Source organism: Colossoma macropomum, unplaced genomic scaffold (assembly GCF_904425465.1).
Source record: "Colossoma macropomum unplaced genomic scaffold, Colossoma_macropomum, whole genome shotgun sequence".
Classification (NCBI taxonomy): Eukaryota; Metazoa; Chordata; class Actinopteri; order Characiformes; family Serrasalmidae; genus Colossoma; species Colossoma macropomum.
Window position 1 is genome coordinate 25,117,205 of NW_023494803.1, and position 24,684 is coordinate 25,141,888.

The following is a 24,684-nucleotide window of genomic DNA, read 5'->3' on the forward strand; positions in this document are numbered from 1 at the left end:
CAACTTTGACTCACTGCCTGCATCACTCCTATGTTACATAAGTGGCCAATCACGCCAAAAGAGGAAGAGAGTACAGTGAGGAGCAGATTTTTAAATCTGAATGCACTCACCCTCGGCTAGGTTAGCCTCAGTGTGCTAATTGGCTAGCTATGCACACTTTGCAATGCAAAACTTTATTTATTTTTTTTTTTTTTGAGAGGTTTTAACATAAAACATAAATTTGCTGCTTTGTCTGGCTGTAAACTTTGCTTTAGAACTGTGGCGTGTTGCCATTCTTTTTGTTGCTGCTAGCTGGGCAGCCTTTAGTGTGCTAACTAGCAAGCTAGCAGAGTAAAGTCATGAAGTTGTATCAGCAATCATGTATAACAGATGGAGTAATTTTTAAACTACAGCTCAGCAACTTGAATGTTATGGTATTGAAATATTAAGAATTTAAAGTTGTTTACTGCTACGGCACATAAACAGCTTTGTCTGCTATATTTTCAGGTTTGTAAAGGAAAATGCATCAGACTGAATTTCTAAGAAAGCTCTGCTGCTGAAGTTGACGTTTTCACTCGATCCCTCACCCCTCAGAAGACTTATCTAGCATCCTTCGCTTTAGGGAATAAAATAATAGAACAGTCCTTAAGATGGCGTCTGGGATTCCTGTGAGGGGGAAATGGTGAGGCCAAGTGGACGAGGGCATGATAAAACTGGTATTGAAACGGGGGCTGGGCATTTTGGTGTTTTCTCTGCTCTAACACACCTGATCCAACTAATAAGCTAATAAACAAGCCCTGAGTTGAAGTAGATGTGTTGAGACGTTTTTCCACTGGGCAGTGCAGTACAACACGGTATGGTTATAAATCTGTGATCTCACATTTTTTGGCATTGTCACTGCCATACTCAAGCTGAATGTAGTTAGTTTTCTTGCTGGGGTACAGAGAGTACAATAAGGGTGGCGCTAGAAGTAGTGTAGACCACTGTTTGGTCAAACACAATCGTCAAATAGTCACTTGAACTGGATGACTGCCATTAAAACCCCAAAAAAAAACCATAAGCTAGTCACAATCGCTGTCTGTGACTTACACATAAAACCAAATGCCGAATTAAAGGTGCAGCATATCAGAACCTGAAGCTTGTCCACAGTTGCTACTGATGTCTGTATTAACTGTTAACACTACTGTTGTTTGACAAATTATGTGACCTCCACAGAACCCTGCCTACATTCACGTTTCTGCGATGCGATGGGAAATAGACATAGGTACTCATCCAGAGTATGGATGTTCTGAGTTTGTAGTAATAGTACCGTGCCATACCACACTGCCTTTAGAACAGGAAAGACACTAAAACATGCAGGACAGGGGTCCTAAACTGAGTATCACTGCTCTAACTTAAATGGCACACAGGAAGCGGCTTCAAAACTAATGAGTAGAACACTGTAGAGCTGTGGTAGTAAGATGGGATACTGTATATGAAATGCATTACTGTGCAAAAGTCTTAGGGTGGCCAAGAAAGTTGTTTAAAACTGGGAAATCCGGGAAGAGAGTATGTTTTTGTTCATTAAAACCACCATTTAACATTAGCATTAATGTAAATAAAGATTAATACAACAAAAAGTAACACAAACTTTTCAAAAAGATATTGGTATCTTGTAAGTTGGTTACAGTTCTCCTCTAAGAACCCCAACCACCGCCTGGATTCATCATCATACTGTATTTGTTATGTTTAACTAACTAAGTGAACTTAAGTGATTTTAAGTTAACTTAAATGAAGTTTTGACTACCTGTTTGCACATTGTTATGCTAACACATTGACAATTTATCATATGAATGTTTATTAGTATTTATTCTGTTAGTTTTCTTCTGAGCGAACAAAAGCTTTTTTCCTGATAAATAATTCTATAAACTATAAATTTAGTTTTCTTAGTGGCCTAAGATTTTTGCACAGTACTGTATATTGTTTTTAAGCTATACTGTTACTGGAGCGAGAGCAAGCACAAGGATCCATTGCTCCAGATCCCACTAGCATCTATCTCCTGTGCTGGTCCGCTGGTGATTCGAGCGAGAGGAGCTTTTTCGGGGGGCGGTGCTGGGAAGGGGATGGCTGACTATCTGCTCAGCTTGCTGGAGCATTTGGGCTCGCGGCTGCAGGCTTTGGCTCGGGGCGAATGCAGGGGGGTGTGGGTGTGCGTGCGCCGCATGGGTGGAGAGCCGGAGCAGCTGGGGGGTGAGCGGCTGCGTCCTGTGCAGGCGGGGCGGGGCTCGTGGCGGGATGGCGAGGAGCTGCCGGAGCGCTGCAGGGATGAGTAGCTGCGGGGAGAGGCGCTGGAGCTGCGCTGGTGGTGATGATGGTGGTGGTGGTGAGGAGTGGCTGAGTGGCCGACACACACCAGCCTGGGACCCGTAGGCTGCGAGCCGTGTGGGGAGGAGGCGCGGCCTGAACTGCTCTGCATCAGCTGAGCCAGACAGGTCAGCAGGTCTGAGTCACTGGTGCTACCCGCACGAAACCTGTATCGCCGTAGCCTGTGGACAACATGATAGTTAAAACAAAAAGGACTATGATATGAATGTACATGTACATTTACATGTACAATTTTTACATGTAATTTGTACATGTAAAAATTTATTCAGTAATGAGTTTGAAGGAATAGTTCAGTGACTTTTGTCCCTGTTCCCCAAATTAGCTGATCGGCCAAGGCATGTCTGGTGTCCAAAGTCTGCCTTGTTAGTTTTACACCAGACTTATGTAGGCAGAAAGAAAACAATAAACAAGTCTAAGTAAGAGATTTCTTAACAACGTGCCAGCATCACTCCAGCAACTGACAATTAAAGTAATACTATCTGATGTGAGAATGTAAGAGACATAGCTAAGTCGGCTAAACATTGGTGCCAGAAGTCCATGTTAGAATGGATATCTATAGAGCAAAGCCTGGCCTCACCATATCATCCATTGGACATCCTCTCACAACGTACAGCAAACCAGGTTAATTCAAATCCTATATTGTCTCCAGATATGTCTGGACCAAAATTCATTAAGCATTTAAAATATCAGATTTTAAGCATCTATATGCCTCATTTTGGCATAATCCAGAAATATGAATAGGTAAACAAACATTGTACTGAAAACAATGTCAATTTAAAGGGGTAAATATTGTTAGTGATTTGTATGAAAATGGGGTATTAATGTCCTATCCCAGTTTTATAAAGAAATATAACTGTGGAGATAGAACTTTTGGAAATACTTACAAATAAGGCATTATATATTCAGGATAAATTCAAGGTCAGAGAAAGTAACCCTGTGACTAAATACTTAAATCTGCAACATGAAGCTAACAACGATCTGTATTCTTTAGAGCATCTAATTAGTTAATGAGTGAAACGTGGAAATAAAACAATATGGCAAAAATATCTGAGTTGTAATATTGATGATGTGGGGGTGAGAATCATGTTAAGCATAGGCAGAAATATTAGAGAGGTTAAAGGAAAATTCATTCAGTGTCACATTTTACACAGGTACTACTGGACACCATCCAGACTTAATAGATTGGGCATAGCTGATAATGATTTGTGCTAAAGGGACAGGCAGATTTTTTCATATGATTCGGGAGTGCTTAGTAACATTTCCATTCTGAAGTAAAATTCTTGAAATGTTGGGGAAATGGTTGGGACTTACCAAGACCCAAAATGTCTACATCAGTGCATCCTTGCTTGCTTTTGTCCATTTTTATAGACATCAGTGTACCATACAGTCTGATATACCATACTGTTATCACCCTTAAGCAAGAATATTTATGTTTTTTTAACAACTTGGTTTGAGGTGAATGTGTGATTTTTATTGTGGTACAGCATCACGGCAGTCACGGTAGTTTTGCAAAAAATTCTATTCAATCAAATTTACCATTTGTTTCTCAAATAGACTTCTTTTGTTCACTTTTTATAGAAAAACACGTCATACCGTATCATAACATAGTATTTTATCACCCATAAGCAAGTATGTTTGAGATTCCTTAACAACTTAATGCAGTTGAGGCAAATGATGTTTCAGGTGTGCCATTAACTGGTGTGGAATAAGCTTTCATTACTTGTTAAGTACATTAGCTTGTTGCTTTAGGTCAAAACTAATAAACCAAACTTCAGACACCAAATGTCTTTTGGCTGATCAGCTAGTTACATTTGACAAAAAGGGAACATTATGCAAATTAGATGCATCACCAGACTTTTCCTTCAAATAATTGGAAAGCACGCACTCTTTACCTGCCATCCACGACTGGGCGAATGGGTGGTTTGCCAGGTGGCGGGCGGGGCAAGAATTGGCTAGCTTGTGCCTCCTGGGAGGAAGCAGGGATCACAGGTCGGGGGATCTTACTCTTGCGTGACAGTGGGCTAGAGGAGGATGAGAGCGAGGGGGCGTCGTCTCCCTGTCGGTCCGAACGCGAGCCTGGGAGGGACTCGTCATCCTGAGAACGGTCAGAGGCAGAAGAGAGGGGGTCACGCTGGACAGCTGCTAGGATGGCCCGCCTGTCTGAAGAGAGTGAGGGTGAGGCGCAGGGCGAGGTGGGTAAGTGCTGAGCTCTCTTCTGCAGAAGCTTCTCTTTAGCGGAGCCTGGAGGCACATCCTGCAGCAGGCTGGATAGTTCCAGCACAGGGATGCGGCTGATTCGGTGGCCAGGGGCTGGGCTAGCGCTTTGGGCAGGAGAAGATCCGTTCTCTTCCAGTGGGGGGCGCTGGTTGGGTTCTGTAGGACCATCAGGGCAGCCGGAGTCCCTGTCGGGGTCCTTTATCTCACACAGCAGATCTTCTTGAGGGGTGTCTGTAGGAGGGGAGTGACCATTCATTAGCACGTGACTTTGGGGTGAGTGGGGTGGGCTTTCCAGGCTTGGCACTGGGCTGGGTACTTGTGGAGGTTTATCCCCATTTGTCAGTTGTGCTGCCCCAGCACTGGAGGGGCTGGCAGGATGGGAGCGAGGCTGCTCCTGAGGGGAATGGATGTCTGCTGTAATGTCTTGTGGCAGGGCATCACCATTATGATGTTTCTCCAGCAGGGGGCATTGTGGCGCACTGTCAGACGCTGATTGTGAGGATAACACGGAGGGACGCTGAGCTGTCAGCTGAGAGAGAGAGAGAGAGAGAGAGAGAGAGAGAGAGAGAGAGAGAGAGAATGAGAGAGAATGAGAGTAAACATGCATGCTGCTGACTGAGTTATCTTAAGGCAGAGCTGAAGAAAGAACAAAGTGGAAGAAAGGTATTAGTACATTGTTTATGCTGCTTAAATTATTTCAGCAACATATACGGCACCAGACACTAAACTCAGTCTGAATATGGAGCTTCATGTCTGCACAGAAAAACACACTGGACTATGATTTCAGAAACACAAATTAAATCATAATATGAATGTGATGATTAAACCAGCAACAGACACCATACACCACAATGTAAAGACCAAAGCAGACAGCTAGTCAGACAGTTAAGTGATTTCAAAATTGCACTAGACTGTTGATCAGAAGACTTAAAAGGAACGTGAAGGCTGGGGTGCTGAAATTTTAACCAGTATATATAAAAATATGAACTTCATCTTACAACAAGCACACAAAGATTTGTATGATCCTTTATAGTACTGTTATACTAGATATGTGCCGGAATTCAATGATAAGATATCCCATGATATTCAACACACACTATGTTGTTACTGTGGACACACTGAAAAACCATCACAGTCAAACAAGGTGCAGTTTCACTGCTGATTTTTTCGACATGCGGAGCAGCACCGGTTTCACAAGTGGTCCCACTAAGCTGCAGGGCTAGCTTTTCATATGCGTGCTATCAAGAATAACAAGGATCAACCAAAATAACAAAATCTACGGCAAACCAAAGACATGATGCTCATTAAGACAATCCAAAAAAATATATAAATCATTGTGATATTACATTTTTCTATCAACACATCCCTATATTATACTTTATTTTTTTATTATTTTTTATATTACTGTTGTTATTTTTAGCAGTTGCAGTTAAACAATCCAGCACCTCCAGTTCCTCTATCCCTTTTCACATGCCACATCTGCACTGATAAGAACACTTGAGCATGCCAAAGAACCACATCTGAGCATGCATAGGTATTCTTGGGGATTCCTAAGGAAAAAGAGTCCTCCAGAAAACAGGATAACAAAAGCAACAGTACACCAGGTTCCACACAAACTGATAACAAAGTAAGAGTTGGATCCAGGACGAGGGGAGAGAACAAAAGTGTGATATGAGCGTGTGAGGGGGTGGTGGTGGTCGGACAGCGGGAGAGGGGTATTCACCTGCTGCAGTTGGGCACGGGTGATGCGTATGACTGAAGGGAACTTGGTGTGGGCGGCACCAGGCGGGATGGCCGGCAGCTTCCTGTGGCCAGGAGACCGGGTGGAGCGGGGCTGGGAAGCGTGGCACAAGGAAGAAGAGGAGGAAGGGTAGTGGTGATGGTGGTCTGCAGACTGGCTGCGGCGCAGGGCCGGCGGAGAGCGTTGCTGCAGGGGGTCCGACAGCGTGGTGAGGACGGTGTGAGGACTGGGGGAGCGCAGGAGTAGCGGGCTGCTGGTCCGGACCAGTACCTCCTCAGGCAGAGATGGGGGGGAGGTGGGGAGCTGGGAGAGGAGGTGGAGGAGGAGAGAAGTGAGGCAGGGAGTGGATAAGAAGTGAGAGGAAAAGGGGATAAGTAAGGTATGGGCAGGTAGTGGAAGGTGTACGTAGGACAGGAAGTAGATGAGCAGGGGGGAAACAGGTTAGTGTGTTCTGTGGGAGAAACTTATTTGTAGAAAAGGCACTCTATTACAGATCTACAAAAAGAGCTGCAGGGTAGAGCTGTGTTATCAGCCTTGTCGTAATCAAGTAATATTCTGATTATACTGCTGATCAATAATTGTTTAAAAAAAAGAGCAAAAAATGGACTACTGAAAAATTACAAACCATGCATAGCTTTTTCATTGATAACGCTGGAAAGTACCTGAAAAAGATAAACTGGGTAGCCTTTTAAAAGGGTTCATTAAAAATGTATTTATGCTTGTGTCCATCAAGCTCTTTTCCTTACAGTAAAAAAAAGACCAGGAAGAGACTTTAAAATATGCATTATCATCCTGGGTCGTTCCATGCCAAAGTCACTGTCCAGTCATGTCATAGATCTTCATAAAAAAAAAGAAGAAAAAAAAAGTTAATAATTTTTAATTATTTAAAATTTTTTTAGTTGCCTACAAAATAATTGAACTTTATGTAGTATTCCTACATTTACAGCATGTGTGTGTGAAATATTCATTTCTGAATGTAAATAGTTAAAGATTACACCATGGGTTCACAATGGCTTTGCAAATAATTTTTTTTTTTATAATTAGTCCAAAATGGACTAATCCAATGTCTTTATTTTTTTCTTGAGTAAGAGCAATTATGCCTGATTAATATCTAAAAATAAAAAAAAATCTCTGCTTTTGTTTAATACTTTTAAAAGTGAGATATTAGACTACAAGCACAATATAAAGAAGTAGCAAAACTGTAAATAGAAAAACCACTGGATTAACCTTTATAATCCTCCAGAAAATCTGCTGCCTGTGTTGAACATTAATACATTCTTGTACATTCTTGATTTTAAAAATTATAACTTATTTTAAAAAAGCAACCTGAGCATAGCTTTGGAATGTTCTACGGCTGCAAGAACCAAACTGTACGTTTTGCTTTTTTAATGGATATCTACGACTTGACTGGACATTCTCTAAGTGAGTTGGTGTAGGATGTCCTTCATCCAAATTGCCAACTATCTTTACCAATTCACCAAACTTTTAATCAATAAATAAGGATAAAAATCAAGGATAAAAATGCACATCCTATAAACTGTAGTGAATTTATGAAAGTGTGGCTCTGCAAATGAATGACACAACCAATACAACCAATGTAGATGAAGTACTTGCTTAGAGCCTATGGATGGCAGTAGCTAAAAAATACCAGTAAAAATCTCATAAAGCTTCTTCTATAGCTTCTATACTAGGGTAGTCGTTGCTATATATTTACAAAAGCACATATACTATAGTGACTGACCACTTACAACATCATGATGTATCTTGATGTATTGAATTAGTACTGAATCAGGGCTGAACAAATTTAGGAAATTATCTAATTGCAATTGATGACTAATGTGACTGTGATTTAAATTGTGATTATTTACTATAAATTAAGGTTCAGGCTTGTTTTTTGGCCAAAGACCAGAATATCACCTTTTTCTGGCTTGGACACTGAATGTAACGCACAAGACTACCAGTTAATTGTGGTTATCATGTATGCATTATGTGGGTGTTTGATTGATTCTGATTGGTCTAACTCATCTACAATGCAGTTTACAAGCTCCAGGTTATCACGTTAAAATTACCCACTTTTAACTTGTAGGCTACTGCTTGTGATTTTGATATAAAAATGATTAATCTTTCAGCCCTTTATTGAATTATGAGCCTGTTGGCAACACCAGCCCTACTGTGGAGCGTGCGCATCTAACAGCTAGCGTGCTACCGCACATGTGCAGCTAAAATAAGGCTGCCTAAGGAGCATGAGTGAGCTCCTCTCTCACACTGTGGTTTGACCTGGCCTATGAAGACAGTGGCTCAGGTAACACGCTGTGCCTGGGATCAGGTGAGCTCTCATTAGCACAGCTGATGTGCGAGCAGTCCTCTGAGAGCAGCAGCAGCCTGCTGGGCCTGATAATGTGTGTGTAGTGAAACATTTTGTGTTTTAGCACAGTTTAGCACTTTGGGGAGCAGGAGTATCACAGCTGTTAGGAGTTACTGGATGGAAAACTCTGTTAGAACAGAGAGACAAGTAAAATGCTGGCCTAAATACTTCACATAAGAAGGTCATTAAAATCAGAGGGTTCGGTTAGACATTCCAGATGTTCATCAAAACACAGGGGGTTCAGTAACCCAATCTTTTTCCACAATGGCAAAGCTTCTATTAGAGGCACAAAACAGGCAAACAGTCAAGCAAAGCAGCACAGGACACATGCCTGCATAAGTTCCTGATGGTTATGCTCTCAAACCTTTACAGTAAGGAAGCCCATTCCCACCACATAATTGCCATATCCACCCCCCCCATACTCTCTGTTTCTGGTACCAGTACTTCAAAATTTGGACTCTTGAAATAATTACTTTTTTCTCAAATATTGAGAATTGAAATATTTTTCTCAACATTTTAACTTACTATGTCAAAGTAATGAGTTAAATATAAATGCTTTTATTTTTCTATTTTTCTATTTTTATTTATTTGGGCATAGTAAGTCTTTATTGTTAGATTTTAAGTCAATATTTTGAGATACTAAGACAATATTTCAAGATACTAAGTCAATATGTTTAAAAAATATTTCGAGGTGCTACATCAAAATTGTGAGAAACATGTCTTTATCTCATGAAACGAATTCAAAATTTTGACATACTGCTGCTAGAAACCACCTTCTCCTCTACCTGGTTGGAATGAGCTTCCATACCACTGTGGATAGCTTGAAGTGAGTGAGGTAATTTACCTGTGTGAGTGCCCCCTCGGCCAGTGCTTCAGCAGGGCTGGTGGGGGTGACTAGGGGCAGACCGCCTGCAGGCCCCACACTCAGTTCCAGCCTCTCCACTCTGGGAGGGGCCAGTGATGAAGCCACAGGGGCTAAAAGGTCAGCCTGTGCAGGGCTGGGGGTGGTCCGTTCCTTATCTGGAGACTCATCCATTGGCTGCAGCACCTCAGGCTCTTCCTCCGGCTCCTCTGAAGGACTGCTGGTCAGTTTAGCTTCAGGTCCAGGGCTGCTGCCAGCCGCCTCACGGAAGTCCTGCAGCTCAGAAGCACGCTCCACCATCACCCAGTCACGCGAGTCCACATCTTGCCGGCCCGAGCTCAGGTTAAGGGCCACGAAGCCGCTGCTGGCTGCACCGTCGCCTTGCTCTGGAGAGCCAGGGGAGGCAGGTTTAGGTGAGGAGAGAAGCTCCTCATCATAGTGCCACACTCGCTCACTTCGAACAGCAACAGCGGGCACTGCCGGGACCCCACCCACGTTGCCCTCCTTCTCCTGTGCCAAACCAGATGCTTGCTTCCCTGTACCGCTACAACACATATAAAGAATATATAAAGAAAAAATTTAAGTAGGAACTAACTAAGATCAAATAAAACACTTGTAGGCTGAGGAGACTAGAGATGGTTAGAGATTAAAAGTTTCAGGGAAACAAAGCTTTAGAGTACCCTGTAAAAATTTCAGCTTATGTCTGCACTGCAGCTAAAGGGGGATTTTCCCAGTTCAGTAAAAACTCTCTGCTGAATTTCTGTTATTTACAGTAAGCATAACTATAAGATGACATATGGCCAATGAGTGCTGTGTAAATAAACAAAAGCCAGTTTGTTTCCTGATGTACAGCCAGAGAGGACCAACCCACTTTTTCATGGAGTAAGGAGTCTGATAGACTGAATCTAAGGTTATGAGCAGATGCACATACATAAATTGTGTCATCATAATCAAGAGTAGACATTAATGTTGCTTCAACAATCCTTTTCCTAGTGTACATCAGGAAACGCATTTTGTGTTGATATAGGAACCAAAGTTTTTGTCTCAATGTGCCTGTGAGGCTATCAATATGGCATAAAAAAGTACAACTGTTGTGTAGCCATATGCCAAGGTACTTATATTCAGTTACTCTTTGGTGTTGGATTCCTTTAGTGTACTGATTTTCACAGTACTAAAAACAATGTTAGAAGCTCTGGAAAAAGCATGAATTCATTTTTTTCTGCACTTAAAACTAGTTTATGGTTGTAAAAGGCAGTTTGAAGGCATTAAAAGAGCACTGCAATTTTTCCACATCGATCTAAGGACTAAGCCCTGAGGAACACCTTTAGTTACTTGTAACAGGTCTGATTTATTTTTGCCAGTGCCACACACTACTGTCTTTCAGACAGATAATTCTGAACTCATCTAGTAGCATTGTGGGCAAACTCAATATTTTGCAGATTTTTTAAAAGTAGAAAATAATCAACTATATTGAAGAACATTTTTTCCTGTCTATGGTAGTAAGTATGTCATTTAAAATAAGTGTGGTAGAAGATATACTGCTATGTTTTACTTGGAAACCAGACTGAAAAGTTAGGAAAGACAATTCATTTTGGGTAAAACATGCTAAACTGGCAATTGCTTTAAAATGCGCAACAAAATCACACACCACTACATGTGGTGTACTGAGCATAACCATGTGTGATGCAAACATCTAGGTTCGTAGAAAATACTACAACCCAATAGTAACCCATTGTGCTGTAATTTTTTTTTATTGCTATCTGGTTGTGAGAGTATAATTACTGAGGAAATGTGTAAAATTTTTAATACAGACATCCCACTGATAAACTTAACCAAACTTCTATACTTCAGGTTGCCCTAATATGAGCAACATTCTTTTCTTAGCTTTTAATGCACTTACTGCTCTGGGCACACAAAATGTATATGTTTTGACAAAAGCTAAAACACTTTACAACCTGGAAATAAAAACTGGCTTATTTGTTATTCTGAAACTCTGTAAAAGTATTGCATTGTTGCACTTATCCTCTGTTATTTGGGCCTCAGTGCATTAAATGGGATTACCGTGTACACAGGGGCAATAAAGACTCACCATGCCTCCACAAACCTCTCTGTATTGGGCTTGGGCTCTAAGGTTAGTCTCTTCTCCAGCTCAAAGCTGTGGATGTTGCGGAGTTTCCTTAGGAGAGGAGCATCTTTATCTGAGGGCATCACCTCAGAACGCACCCGCACAGGAGAGCCAGCGTGAGGGCTCGGACTGCCTCGGTTACTGTGTTCCTCTTCTGTGGGCCCCTACAAATACACAGCAGAGCAAACACATGAATCCAAAAAAATCAACAGCGGAAGTAATATGTGCAATCACCTAGACTTAAGTAATCTTCTGTGGAGCTGGCACCTTCCAACCAGTGAGGCGGATGCGATTGCGGTTCAAATCCTCCCACACATCAGCTTCCTGGTTTCTCACAGGCAGCTTGGGAGAGTCTGGCAGGCGCTCTGGAGCAGGGTTATTGTCTCCGTCACTCAGCTGCTCATCCTGCAGGACTTCATCCGTGTTCTCCTTCAGAAGATCTCCAGGCAAAAGAGAGGCATTTGCCATGCTGGAGGAGAGCAAACCATGTCACAACATTCATATCACAGGTTTTATTCATTAAAAACAGTATTTTTTAAGTGATAATATGGCAAGAAATCTAAATGCATTTCCCCCTTATCCTTAATATAGTTGACATATCTGATGTCTGAGGTTTGCTTCTTTAGTTTTGCACTGATGCTATGAGGCTAATCAGGCTAACAAGTGATGGAAGCTTACAACCAAAATTTCAAGAAAGTAAGTAAGTGAGTACTTTGGGACAATAAGCCATTATTACAAGATATTAAGTCACTATTTTGAGTCAGCCAATATATTGATAAGTCATTATTTTAGGAGTCAATATTTTGACATATTACGGACAGAAACAGAAAAAAAGCTTAGGTGATGTTTTCTCCTCTATCTGGCATGAAATGGCTTCCACAGTTACTTCACTTTAACTATCACAAACTTTAAAGACATGGTTCAACTCAAGCACAGGTAATGTGGCTAAAAAGAAATTAAATATTAGTAAGAATGATCCTAAATGACAACCCTATGTCATATTGTCTATTATTTGCTATTATTAGCATTAACTTTGCTTGAACTACCAACGCTAAAGGGGTACTACTTACCCCATGTGGGCTGGCGTGAGGCGTGTGTGGTGCTGAGGCGTGTTGGCGGCCGTGTTCATGCTCAGAGAGCCATCTGTGCCTGTCCTCTCCCAGTCGTATGGGTCATTCTCCACTACATTATAGGTTTTCATACTGTTTTCAAAAACTGTCATCAAAAGCTACAACAGAGACAAAGACACTCGTCACACATTCTGAGAAACACAGTAGGCATTTCATAAAACATCACAAAAGAACATCATAAAGTTTCATAAGGGTAAATAAACAGAATATACAAGGTTAGAACATACATGTATGACTCCAAAATATACGTCACCTGATAGTCTGGTTTGGTAAAGTAATCTAAGCTGCTAATGTGGTCCAGAAAGACACTAAACTCTGGGGGCAAATGCTTCAGCATGAGGCGATGGTCATAAGTCTCTTTCAGCTTCCCCACTTGCTCCTAATGAGTAAATACACACATCATAATCAAATGTAAATGGGGAGGCACAGCGTTAAATGGATTCTGGTGCTCATCTCTATGCAGCACCCACCTTGTCCTTGATTTTTCTCCAAGGCAGCTGACCAACCAAGAACTCCACCAGCATGTAGAACAGAGACCACAGGTCATCATGTCTGCCCATTTCCTGCAATATCAATATCACAATCAACAATTACATTCAAGATTTATTTGCACAGCTATTATGTTAGGAGACGACAATGGAGAACAACTGAGAAATCACATGTAGCGCAGGTGATAGCAAGGTATCACCCTTTCAGGGACAGTATGGCTAAGACTTTTCATGCAACAGAACTTTGCATTTTCTAGAAGACAGTAGAAAAGTCCGCCATTATCTTTTCAAGCCGACTGGCATCAAACTAACAATAAAGTGATAAAGAAAATGTACATACCTTGTTCTTGTGAGCATTGATGGAAGCATATCGTACTGTGCCCCTAAACCCTGCCACAGGACGAGGCTAACAAATAGAACACAGGAGAACATTACATTGCAAGCCATGTACATGGAGAACTTAAGATGAAAAATTTGACAAAAATAGAGAATATATATATATATATATATATATATATATATATATATTAATGAAAGGGAACTGACAAATGTAAAGAAAAGACTTCAGCGTGGCTGCTAGAATGTTCTTTAGAATTTTTATAGATAATGCAGTAGATTACAGCATGTTATACAGCGCAGACTTGAGCAATCTGGCAAAAAATATAATATCAAAATCTTTAAAAACATTTTCATAATACACAATATGTAGCATGATATTCTGACACACTTACTTTACTTTAGCTGGTGTTTATAGCTGTAAGATGCACTCAACACCATGGTTAGCATGCTGCCATTGTGGTGCTGCATAGGCATCATGTAACCCTCTGTGATATCATATAAAATGCATTGACCAGCAAACAGGTAGCCAGGCAGGAGCCCTACAGACATTTGTGCCCGAGGGCCTTTAATTTGATGATCTGGTCCTGGTCATATTGCCCACTTCTAGTTAGAAACCATCTAGCAAGTTATGCCTGGCATCAACATACTGCCTGAGTGATCTGATCAAAAGTGGACAGCATTAAGTACTGGTGTGAACTGGACATAAATAACATTTGCAGCGCACTTAAGCATCCTGATGCCCCCCCTGACAACATTGAAGGACCGTCTAATCAATTGTGTCATCACAGAGGAGATGAGAGTGGCTGCTTGGCGTAGCTTCTTTAATTGTCTCCTCTCCTGTTTGTTTATAAGTTCTGTTAGCAGTCCACACGATCTAAAGTTTGGTTAAAAGCCTGTACATGTACACGAACAAGGACTTGTGGGACACTTATTTTCTGACAACAAACAGAGCGAGACTGATGTAGTAAATGTGCATGGGATCCCTCCTGCAGCCATGAAATCTGATCTCATGAGGTCACAGTCAAGACACATGGAAATGGCAGGTGTAAAGGGCATTACATTATGATCAGTTCACTCAAGACAGATGTTTAAGAAAATGTGAGCAGGGTCTCACTGTCTAGTCCATATCCGCAGTACTAAAAGCTGATACAAAACGACACACTCACTCAGCAGTCACTCATAAACAGTAAAAGAGAGCAGCAGGGCCACTGACCGGTCTGACTTCCTGGCATGCGTTAGTGAATTGGCGTGCCAAACCGAAGTCCAGCATGTAGCAGGTCCGACAAGTGCTGGGGAAACGGCCCATGGCGAAGTTGGACTGAAACAATGCTAAAACATGGCAAGGTTTACAGTACTTCTACTGTTAATATGCGAGGACAGTCTGTAGGTAAACAGTTTCTTGCCCTCAGATGAACATCAGGCTGTCAGAGAGCTGTGCTGGCTTACTGGTTTGATGTCTCGATGTAGGAAGCCAACAGAGTGGATGCTCTCGATGGCTTCCAGTATCTGCCGGCCCAGTCTGAGTGTGGTGCTGACCGTAAATGTTCCACGGTTCATACTCCTCCTCAGGTCCGCCAAATTACGACCCTAGAAACACCCGGGAGCTCCAGATAAGATCACATGTTGCACAACTGAATTCACAATGTCATGGTTTCAGATGCATTTGTGTTTGCTCACTGAATTTGTTAAAGTCACTAAAGCTCTAATCAACTTTTGCTGCATGAGGTAGGTCACTATTTTGTACCACAACAGAGGTTTTCAACAGTGGAATCACTAAAACATACAATAATTTCCATGTTCTCTGTGACACTGCTTTGGTGATTCATGACTTTAACAGCACAGTTATAAGATCACATTTAGGGCTGACTCCTTGGATATAAATCTTGTCTTGGGCTAAATTGCAACGCTGCAATGGTGTTTCACCTTTAAAAATCCTATTTAATCTAGGCTTTGCTTAATCTGGGTCTGGAGGTCAGGCCAACCGTGTAAAGAATATAGATTTAGAAGACCATACCTGAAGCTCCATGACAACATAGTTGAAGCGGTCATTGCGACCACATCCCACAAAGCGGCACACATGGTCCTTACCTGAAGAGGGAAAAGGACAAAAGGATAAAGGAGTGCTCAAACACAATGCTTGTACAATTAAACAAAGTAGCAAAATATTTACTTTTTCTGCATAATTCTGTCACACTTGCAAAGTAATGCCAATTTGTATACATTTCCTTCTCTTGACTGTGGACTTGTTTCCCCACAGGCTCATGCGGCTCAGAGAGATTTATGGGAATGTTCAGAGTGGTTCTGTTCTCTGGGGATTGGGCAGCACAGGGAAACCAGCCAGGCCTCATCCCCACAGCCTGGACACAAACTCACTCACTCTCTCACTCTCTCTCTCTCTCTCTCTCTCTCTCTCTTAAACATATTGCTCTAGCTCAGCTCAGCTCAAGCTCTCCCTATACTTCATTCCTCTTCTTTTATGTCTTTTTACACATCTTCTTGAGATTATTTACTCATTTAAAAAAGGCTGCAGGTTTTCTTTGTTTTATCCATCGCCATGAGATGTTTGAGTCTCTGTGTTTTGTTAATGTCTCTCTTGCTGAGAAACAGGCTTGTGAAGGGGGTAGAGCTCCAGTTACACTCCTTTTCCCTCAGGAAGCAACAGAACCACACAGCTTCGAAGGCCAGGCCATTACAAAGCAAACATGATCCATACACATTGATTTTCCACTAAGCAGAGAGGAGAGAGAGAGGGGAGAGAGATAGGAGAGAGAGGAGAGAGGAGGTTGGGGGGCAGATGGAGGTAAAGCGGGTGAAGGTTCCCAAAAAAACAAAAGCTCTTTTTACTGGATCGCTGATTCTTTGCCCAGTGAGAAATATCAGCAGAGTGAGGTTACAGTACCCCTCACAGGCCCAAATATACACAACAATACACGAAAGACATTACACTCTCTAATAACAATAACAAAAATCATGACTAACTGATGACAACAACAAAAACAACAAGATTTAGATACCCACTCGCACACTCCCTACTATATACAAACCAGAAAAGCATACCCACAAATTTACAGTGATAATGTAAAACATTACTCACCCTGTAGTTTTTTCAGCACAGCCACCTCCATCTTCAACACTTGCTTTGGTTGCTGGGCTGACTCCACTTTAAGTGCAACACTGGTCCGGGTCAGCAGGTCCAGCGCCTCGTAGATCTCCCCAAAGCCCCCGCCACCGATTTTCTTCAGCTAAAAAAATGATAGAAAAACGGGACAGATGAGTAAGGCATTGAATCATTTTACTGCTTTTTGCTGAGGAGTGAAACTGGTTTATACACTGCATTTATAGCAAAATCTCTGCCTTATAAATTTTACACTTTAACTGTCCTTTAACCTTTATTTGGTGCTCTTATATAACTAGGCTCAGCTTATTTTTGTCATTGCATTTATGTGCCACTATACGACTAACACACTCAAACAACCATGCAAACGTATTTCCTGCCAACCCTCCACCCTTCTGGCTCAGGCCCAGTGGGAGCTGTGCTCTGGGGATTAGCACTGACCATATCACTGCAGTGCTTACGCAACACACTACCTCAGGAAACCATGCAGTGCTGACCTCACACCACAACCTGACCACACAGTGTGGGGACAGGGTCACTGCTTGTCACTGTGCACTATTCACACAAAGACCTACTGTGGAGTAGAACACAGCCTGTCACTGCAAGCTCTCTTACACACACACACACACACACACACACACACAGCACTGTGAACAGCAATGTGAGTCATTACTAACTTTCATCAAGCAAAACAATACATTAGATCTATAACAGAAGAAACGGTGTAGTGCTGCCAACTTAGGCTTTGTGACCTCATTATTTGTATACAGACTGAAAACATATATTACATCAGGCAGTTGGAGAGCTATGACTACTAAAGCTAGGTCTTCGGTTCAGGCCATAAAGGAATAAACGGTATATTACTTTAAGATAAAACCCAAGAAAGGATGTCTAATAAGGATGTATAACCTTAAGGCTTATTGTTCCGTTATTACTCATGAGACTTGTTATACAGTTACTGTTATTACTACAATTAATATAATACAATTTGATATCTATTATAAAACTGATGTACTTACTAAAAATGATTAAAAAATTGACATTTAACATTTAAGTTAACTCTGTAAAACTGTGCGCACGCTACATGACTTATAAAATTCTAATAGATTTGTAAAACAGATAGCAAGACAAACTTAAAGTCAGTCTTTCACAGAATTTCTTGTCTTTCTATTGTGAGGGTGCACAAAGAAGACGATAAGGCAAAGACAGAGTATAACACACATAACAAGTTTCAGCTATGAATAAGAAATCAACCTCCCAGAGGCTCCACAGTTATAGTGCAAACTAAAGATGTGGTTGAGAGCTAGCTCCTTTGTCTCGGTGGTCCACTGCACATGTATCAGTCTTTGCCCTTTTCCTCCACTCTGCTAGTGCTCTCAATGGCTGCTGCTTGAATCACTCGTAGAGTACTGACCATCTCACACTACGTGACTCGAGAATGTTTTGAAGTGTAAAAAAATTAAAAATGTTTGAAAATATCAAAGGGCGTCTGATCACTCTGGAGCTCATTTGGAGGGCTAAAGATTGATTCTTTTCTCTTCTTACACTACCAGATCATCTAAGTTGTCGATTGCTTCCGATCGAGCTCCCGACCTGCAAAATCACTTCAGATTTGTCAGAAGGGGTTAAGCGGGGTCAAAACGGACAAAAATTCTCTTAGTGTAGGCCCAGCTTAACTCTGTTGTGCTGCGAAAGAAGTTCAACTAAGTTATTACATTTGCATTTCAGAGACAGCGAACTACGACAGCGCAAAGACACTCACCACTTTCCATCTTTCCTTGACGAACACGGCTGCAGACAGGATGTCAGCTTGCTCCAGCCCTCCACTCATCCTGACTCCGGACTGCTCCCACCTCTGCCCTTAAGTCCAGCAGCTAGGGCTTGGGCCTGGCATCAGGGCCCTACACTGCCTCCTAACAAACACAAATATCAACAGAAACACAGCCGGTCAATCTAAACCCCTAAAGTCTAGGCCTATTATTCAATTATTAATCTTAAGTCTTACATCATCCAGTAGGGCTGGTCAATATATAATTCCTTAAAGGAACAGTTAACCGAAAAATCTCACAATGTTCCATTTACCCCAAATATAGTTAATTGGCCAGAAGCTGTTTGGTGCCCAAAGCTTGATTCTTTAGTTTTGCTGTGGGGCTTTGTGACTAATAGCCTAGGCCAAGGTCCCCAGTAACATTTTAGCTACATTAGCCACTTACAAGGTGATGGTACCTGTTCTTGGTGATCTACTTACCCTGTCAACCTAATGACAAATTTCTGAAGTTGTTGGACAATGAGATTGTATTCTAGCCTATTCTATATTTGAATCTTGTAATGCACTGATATAACACATCTTTTACATTTTAAATACAATGATTCCTTCCAGCTATCATTGGGCAGAAGGCAGGATACACCCTGGACAGGTCGCCAGTCCATCGCAGGGCAGACAGACAGACACACACAATCACACACACATTCACACCTAGGGGCAATCTAGCATGTCCAATTAGCCTGACTGCAGGAGGAAACCGGAGTACCCGGATTAAACCCATGCAGACACGGGGAGAACATGCAAACTCCACTCAGAAAGGACCCCGGTCGCCCGGCCGGGAATCGAACCCAGGCCCTTCTCGCTGTGAGGCGACAGCACTACCACTGCACCACTGTGCCGCCCTGGCCTTAACCATTTAACCCTGTGTTTCCAGCCAAAACTTCACGATGAAATAAGTAACTGAAATAAGTACTGTAACATCTGCAGCTTTTAAATACAAAAATGACAATATTAAATAACAACGATATAAAGTCACAGAAGATCCAGAAGATTCATCATTGCTAATCAGTGAGGTCAAGACATCAAACATGTCCTTGTTAAATGACTATATGTAGGATAAAGGGAATGTTGTGTAAATATGATTATTCAGTGAATTACTCCTTTAAATGCAACATCAGTCTCTGCAATACTGAGATCACAGAAAGCTGCAATAGTCATATGAGCCTCTAACCAATCAATGAATGTTTTACTGTGCGGTGAGTATCCTGACTAACCCCATTGAGTGTATGGATGAATGAAAGCGTTAACCAGTCTTTAACCACTTCACATTAGGTGTTCAGTAGTGTGTTTTCAATGTATTGGAATGTTCATTGCAACTGCAATATGAAGCAATATAACTAATTTTTGATTCTTGGTATTTGGTCATTTTGTTATCTATCATATAAACTTAAAATATTGCAATGTATCTTTTTATCCAGTATACAGTAACTATGAAATGCTACATACATGAAACTAAGTCCTGCAACTCATTTGATACTCATCCGTAACAGTTACAACTCTGTGGAACAAGTGTCATGAAACAGCCTATCAAAACGCAGATGACGCATCACCTGAGTATTAAAAACAATTAACTGACAAGAAAATCTAACAGAAACTGGTTTACTGGATAGCTGAAAGGGAGATTCTAATGATAGAGTTTATGGAAGGTTGATTGTTTTTCATTTTGTCAGTTTCCTGAGCCAGAACAGCAGACAACCCAGAGTTCTTCAAACCTAATGTTTTTATAACCAGCTGGCTTAACTAGCCAGCTAACACTAATGTGTAGGGAGCTAATGCTAACTGCTGTTTAAACAGTACATTATTTTTGTTAGTCTGCTTTTATTTAATCTATTTTGGTAGATTGTTCATTTTCTCCCATCTTAATGCCCTCTAAATTTATAAAGTGACCATTTCTTTGGGATCCAAATGATGAACTTTTACAGGAGACTAAGATCCTTGAGGTCCTCAATGAACTGAAGACAAATACTGCAGAACCGCAGACAACTAATTGACAAAAATACCTGTAAAGATGCACAGTAATTATGCTGAATGCAATTCACAACATAGTTGCATTAAAGTTTCAATGTGAAAAGCCGACCTTAGAGTTTACACAGCTAGGCAGGCTTCTTAGCAACTTACAAAAAAGAGCAAAATTAAGCATGATTTAAATCAGTGGTTCCCAACCTGGTCCTCAGGGCCCCTAAGATGGTCCAACTTGCAACACTTAAGGATGAAGAAAAAATGTGGACTGTCTTGGGAGCCCTGAGGACCAGGTAGAGAAACACTGATTTAAACACGCACTGATCTGCAGCGGAGTAAACATGGCCGTAGTGGATACAGGAGAGGCCTGAGCCAGCATGCCATCCGAGCAATAAAGTGGAGCGGATGGATGAAAGAGGCGTCTCTGTTGAGTCTGAGCTGCAGCTGCCCTGCCTGCCGCTTGCAGCTGTCCCGCACAAGCAGCATGTTCACTCTCTCACTGCTAATAATGTCTCAAATGCAGTGCATCTAACAAACACATACTCTCACAAAACATTAACTGCGGCAAGAATCTGCAAATCACTGACCTTTAAAGCTGAAGCACATACAGTCCTGCAAGCCACTCCAAACCAACACGCCTTCTCACATAAACAAATAAAAGAAACGCCGACTGTAAAAACACACATCAAATTACTGACATTTTAGTACTAGAGAAAAAAACAGACAGACAGAGAGTGAGTGAGTGAGAGAGAACAGGGCTCATTTGTTCTGAACAGCTTGTTTTGTTTTTCTGTTTGACGTCATAGAGCATCGAATCATTTCAAGGCATTAGGGCGCTTTCTAAGACTCTTTTTTTACTCTCATTCATGCTCTCTCTCTCTCTTTGGCTCATTTCTTAAAATTGGTAGCAAAGCCCAAGGAATATCAGGTCAACACTGACTTCGTACATATGCAGGAAGAAACGTAATGTACGTTGGGATTGCGATGTGTGTGGTAACATGGAGAACACTTCATTACATCTATAGCTCTTCTATATAGAAAAGGCATAAAAATTTGTTAATTGTGCCAACAACTTTACTTTGAGTAAACATTTACAAAAAGCACTGTCAGCAAACTTCAATGCACCAACTACAGCAGGCAAGCATTCTACATTATCTGCTCAGACACATTATTTAAATTAGATGCACACTATTAGACAGAGTGATTCTTCAGCAATTTTCAATTCACTTTTCCTCTCAAACCTGCATCTCGGGTCCTGTATCATCTTATCTTGTCACTTTCTTAATTGCTTAAATACTGTTTTACTATTACAGTGGACCCAAAAAATAATTTGGACGCTTAACTTTTAAACAATTAAACCAATGGTAAACTTTAAATTGCACATATGATGGAAAACTTCATTTTTGCAGCTTTTTTGAAATGAAAGAGTTTGATGTAGTAGGTAAACACTGTTACAGTTTCAAAATGTACCATTCGCTTCTCAGTTCATACAGACCATAAATAGAAAGTAAGCTGCAAAAACAGCTTGTTTTAAATGTATAGTTTTCTGTAACATCACAAAAACCTATCACTTTCAAATATATCTGACTATTCAGCCTACAGCAGTTTAGCCCTGTCCACTAACACTGAATTTATAAGAAAGATTTCAGCCTGGACTGCTTTTTGAATAAGGCACAATACAGGGCACCCAATCAGAACTGAGCTCATTTACATATATATTCATCTTAAATGCAGTAATAGAAACAGCCTGTTTAATTCTAAGGGACAACAAGAGGTCGAAAACTTTTTGTTACATAAACCTGCCCAAACATCATAAGTGGACAACAGCAGAAAAAATAAATACAAAATATATGTAGGATATGGAGCCTTTAGGTGACTTTATGAAATGTTTAACTAAATGATATTTTTTCCTAATATAACACTTTCAGCATAACAACACTGATGGTGATGGTGGACTCTGTGTGGAGAAATGCACTAAAAGTACTGTAAGAGGTGCACAGAGCTGGAAATGTTAAATTCTGGGCCTGTTTTTCTTACAATGGTGTCAATGAACTTGCATTACATGAATTTAGAAGTATACGAAGGCATTTTTTGATGAAAAAACCTGCAGAAGTCCATAAAGAAGCCCAAAGGATAACACAAGCTGCCTTTTGAAAGAACACTTCGCCAAAAAAAAAAAACTGTCTGTTACAACTTGACATTTTGATTCCTAACACAGTGAACCTAATACAGTACAGCATAAATACCCAAATACGTTTTGGAGCCACTGTAAATTGCTTTACAAGTACATTTTACCACTGAAATGTGCTTCACAGTTCATAAAAACAGTGAACCCCTGATGTGATATGACTGAAGACTTTTTTATTTTAATTATTTTATTTAATATTATTATTTACAAAAAATACTTCCTTTTTTTGTCAGGACGCCCACAGCACATAATTAAAAAAATATGTAGTGATATTTTTAGGGGGCATATTTGCATATTGAAACCCTGCTGAGATAGTTTTGCAAAGGCAGCTCATCTGTAACTGTGTTTGATATTCCTATACAAATCAGTATTTTACAATAAAAAGTTTCGTGGTTTCCGCTGGAAGACCTAGCTGCCCAGGCTGTGTGGAAAATTTGGAAAGTGTCGCTGCTTTTACTAAAGTGGCTGGAGAGCTCGATTTAAATGGTTTAGAGAACTGCTGTCACCGAGACGGAGCCCTGCACAGCAGCTAGCCGGTTAGCCACATAGCCGGCCAGATATCTCACTACAGTCGGTGAATGCGGTCATAGACTAGAGAGCCAACATCAAAACATTAAGTGAATTGATAAGCAGAGAGACCATAAACATTCAGGTCAAGGCGTAATTGCGTGTGTTTTATTATCGATAGCTGTGAGCGCTTTAGCAGAGGTGGCTAATCTGCTACTCAGAATGCGACCACCAGATAACGTCGGCAGGCACATTTTTTACTTGGGTAAATAAAATGCCTCGCTAGTTATGTCGGTATAACGATGATGGACACGCGAACTGGTAAAGATGTGGAATGTTGTCAATAGGTCTGCTAATGTGACATGACTGGAAATGGTTTAAGTTGCCAGCTAAAGACGAAGCTTAAGTCAGCGTCTTATTCTATTTCTCCCGTTCCACCTTAAACGGTGCAGCGGTTACGGTGCCAGAATGTAACTTCTACACCATTTAAGGTGGAACGGGAAAATTTAAAAATTCAGCTGGCGAATAGGTAGCCAACTTCAGCCTGGTTAGCTAAAGCCTTCTGCCCACTAACCGAAATGTGATCTGCAGTACAATAGCAACCCGCTTGTTGCATAGCAAACCTCTCTGCGTCGACTTGCTACATGCACACAGCAAATTTACCAACGTTAGAGCGCTTAAATGCCACCGAAACCCCCTCTGACAGCTATCAGCACAAAACGACCTTGTAAAAATATCTGGAGAAGGCGTTCATCTGCATGGTAACGGCACAGTGCTGTCAGTGACGTTAATATCCTCAGCCATCTGAATCCATGTTGCTTTCCCTGCTAGCCCGCTACTCACCTCGATGAGTCGCGCTAGCTGCAAATCCCTGTAATCCAGAAAGCGCCGAGGCCGGGTGTGGTTAAAGACTGGTGCAAAATACGCTTAAAATCATGTTGACGATCCACAAGCAACCGCAGACAGCTTCTCCACAATGACCATCATGAGCATCTGTTCGTCCTGGCATGTGGGGGAAAAGCAGGACGTAAACATTTATTAAATGCCCCGTTCTTCGAGCCGTCCTCTCAGCATCTCTCGCTGGCTGCGGATTCGTGACGTGCCTGCGCACTAGTGATGGAAAGTTCGATTCAGTTCACTGAACCGATTCCTTTGAACCACCCGTTTCAATGAATCCAACGTCCAAAAGAAAAGTCAAAGGAAAGCCGTTTCAGCTTTTAATCCACAATTACTCATGTCAGAAATTCACTTTAAACAAGTGAAATGTATGAGCGCTAATCATAAAACTAAAAAAAAAAAAAAAGTTTACTAAAAGGAATACTATTTTAGCACAAAGGACTCTCACTAGTAAGAATTCATAACTTTTCCTAAATCATTTTAATGAAAGTACAAAATTACTAGAATGAATTACATTTAATACATGCTAATTCAAAAGTAAAAATAACATTTTTGACATATTGAAATTCTAGTTATTATTTAT

General features: G+C 41.1%; 1 protein-coding gene across 1 annotated transcript; it reads right to left on the reverse strand.

The window, feature by feature from the left end:
* Window positions 1–1,030: 1,030 nt before the first annotated feature.
* ttbk2a (tau tubulin kinase 2a) lies at window positions 1,031–24,299 on the reverse strand. The gene is made up of 16 exons (XM_036593807.1): window positions 24,048–24,299; window positions 18,488–18,638; window positions 16,705–16,852; window positions 15,625–15,698; window positions 15,057–15,197; window positions 14,824–14,928; window positions 13,612–13,677; window positions 13,254–13,346; window positions 13,037–13,162; window positions 12,724–12,881; window positions 11,921–12,122; window positions 11,618–11,817; window positions 9,511–10,072; window positions 6,284–6,604; window positions 4,236–5,089; window positions 1,031–2,504 (listed from the first exon to the last, which is right to left on the reverse strand). Exons 2-16 carry the CDS (start codon window positions 18,554–18,556, stop codon window positions 2,090–2,092), a joined length of 3,534 nt encoding a protein of 1,177 aa, XP_036449700.1. The 5' UTR covers window positions 18,557–18,638; window positions 24,048–24,299; the 3' UTR covers window positions 1,031–2,089.
* Between the last annotated feature and the right edge of the window lie 385 nt (window positions 24,300–24,684).

Excerpts from the sequence above, each read along its gene's own strand:
- ttbk2a (XM_036593807.1), bottom strand. The coding sequence starts at position 18,556 with ATGAGTGGAGGGCTGGAGCAAGCTGACATCCTGTCTGCAGCCGTGTTC. Across the intron at positions 13,678-14,823 it reads CATGCCAGGAAGTCAGACCG|CCTCGTCCTGTGGCAGGGTT; the intron begins GTCAGTGGCCCT and ends TCTATTTGTTAG. Across the intron at positions 6,605-9,510 it reads CCGAGGGGGCACTCACACAG|CTCCCCACCTCCCCCCCATC; the intron begins GTAAATTACCTC and ends CTCCTCTCCCAG.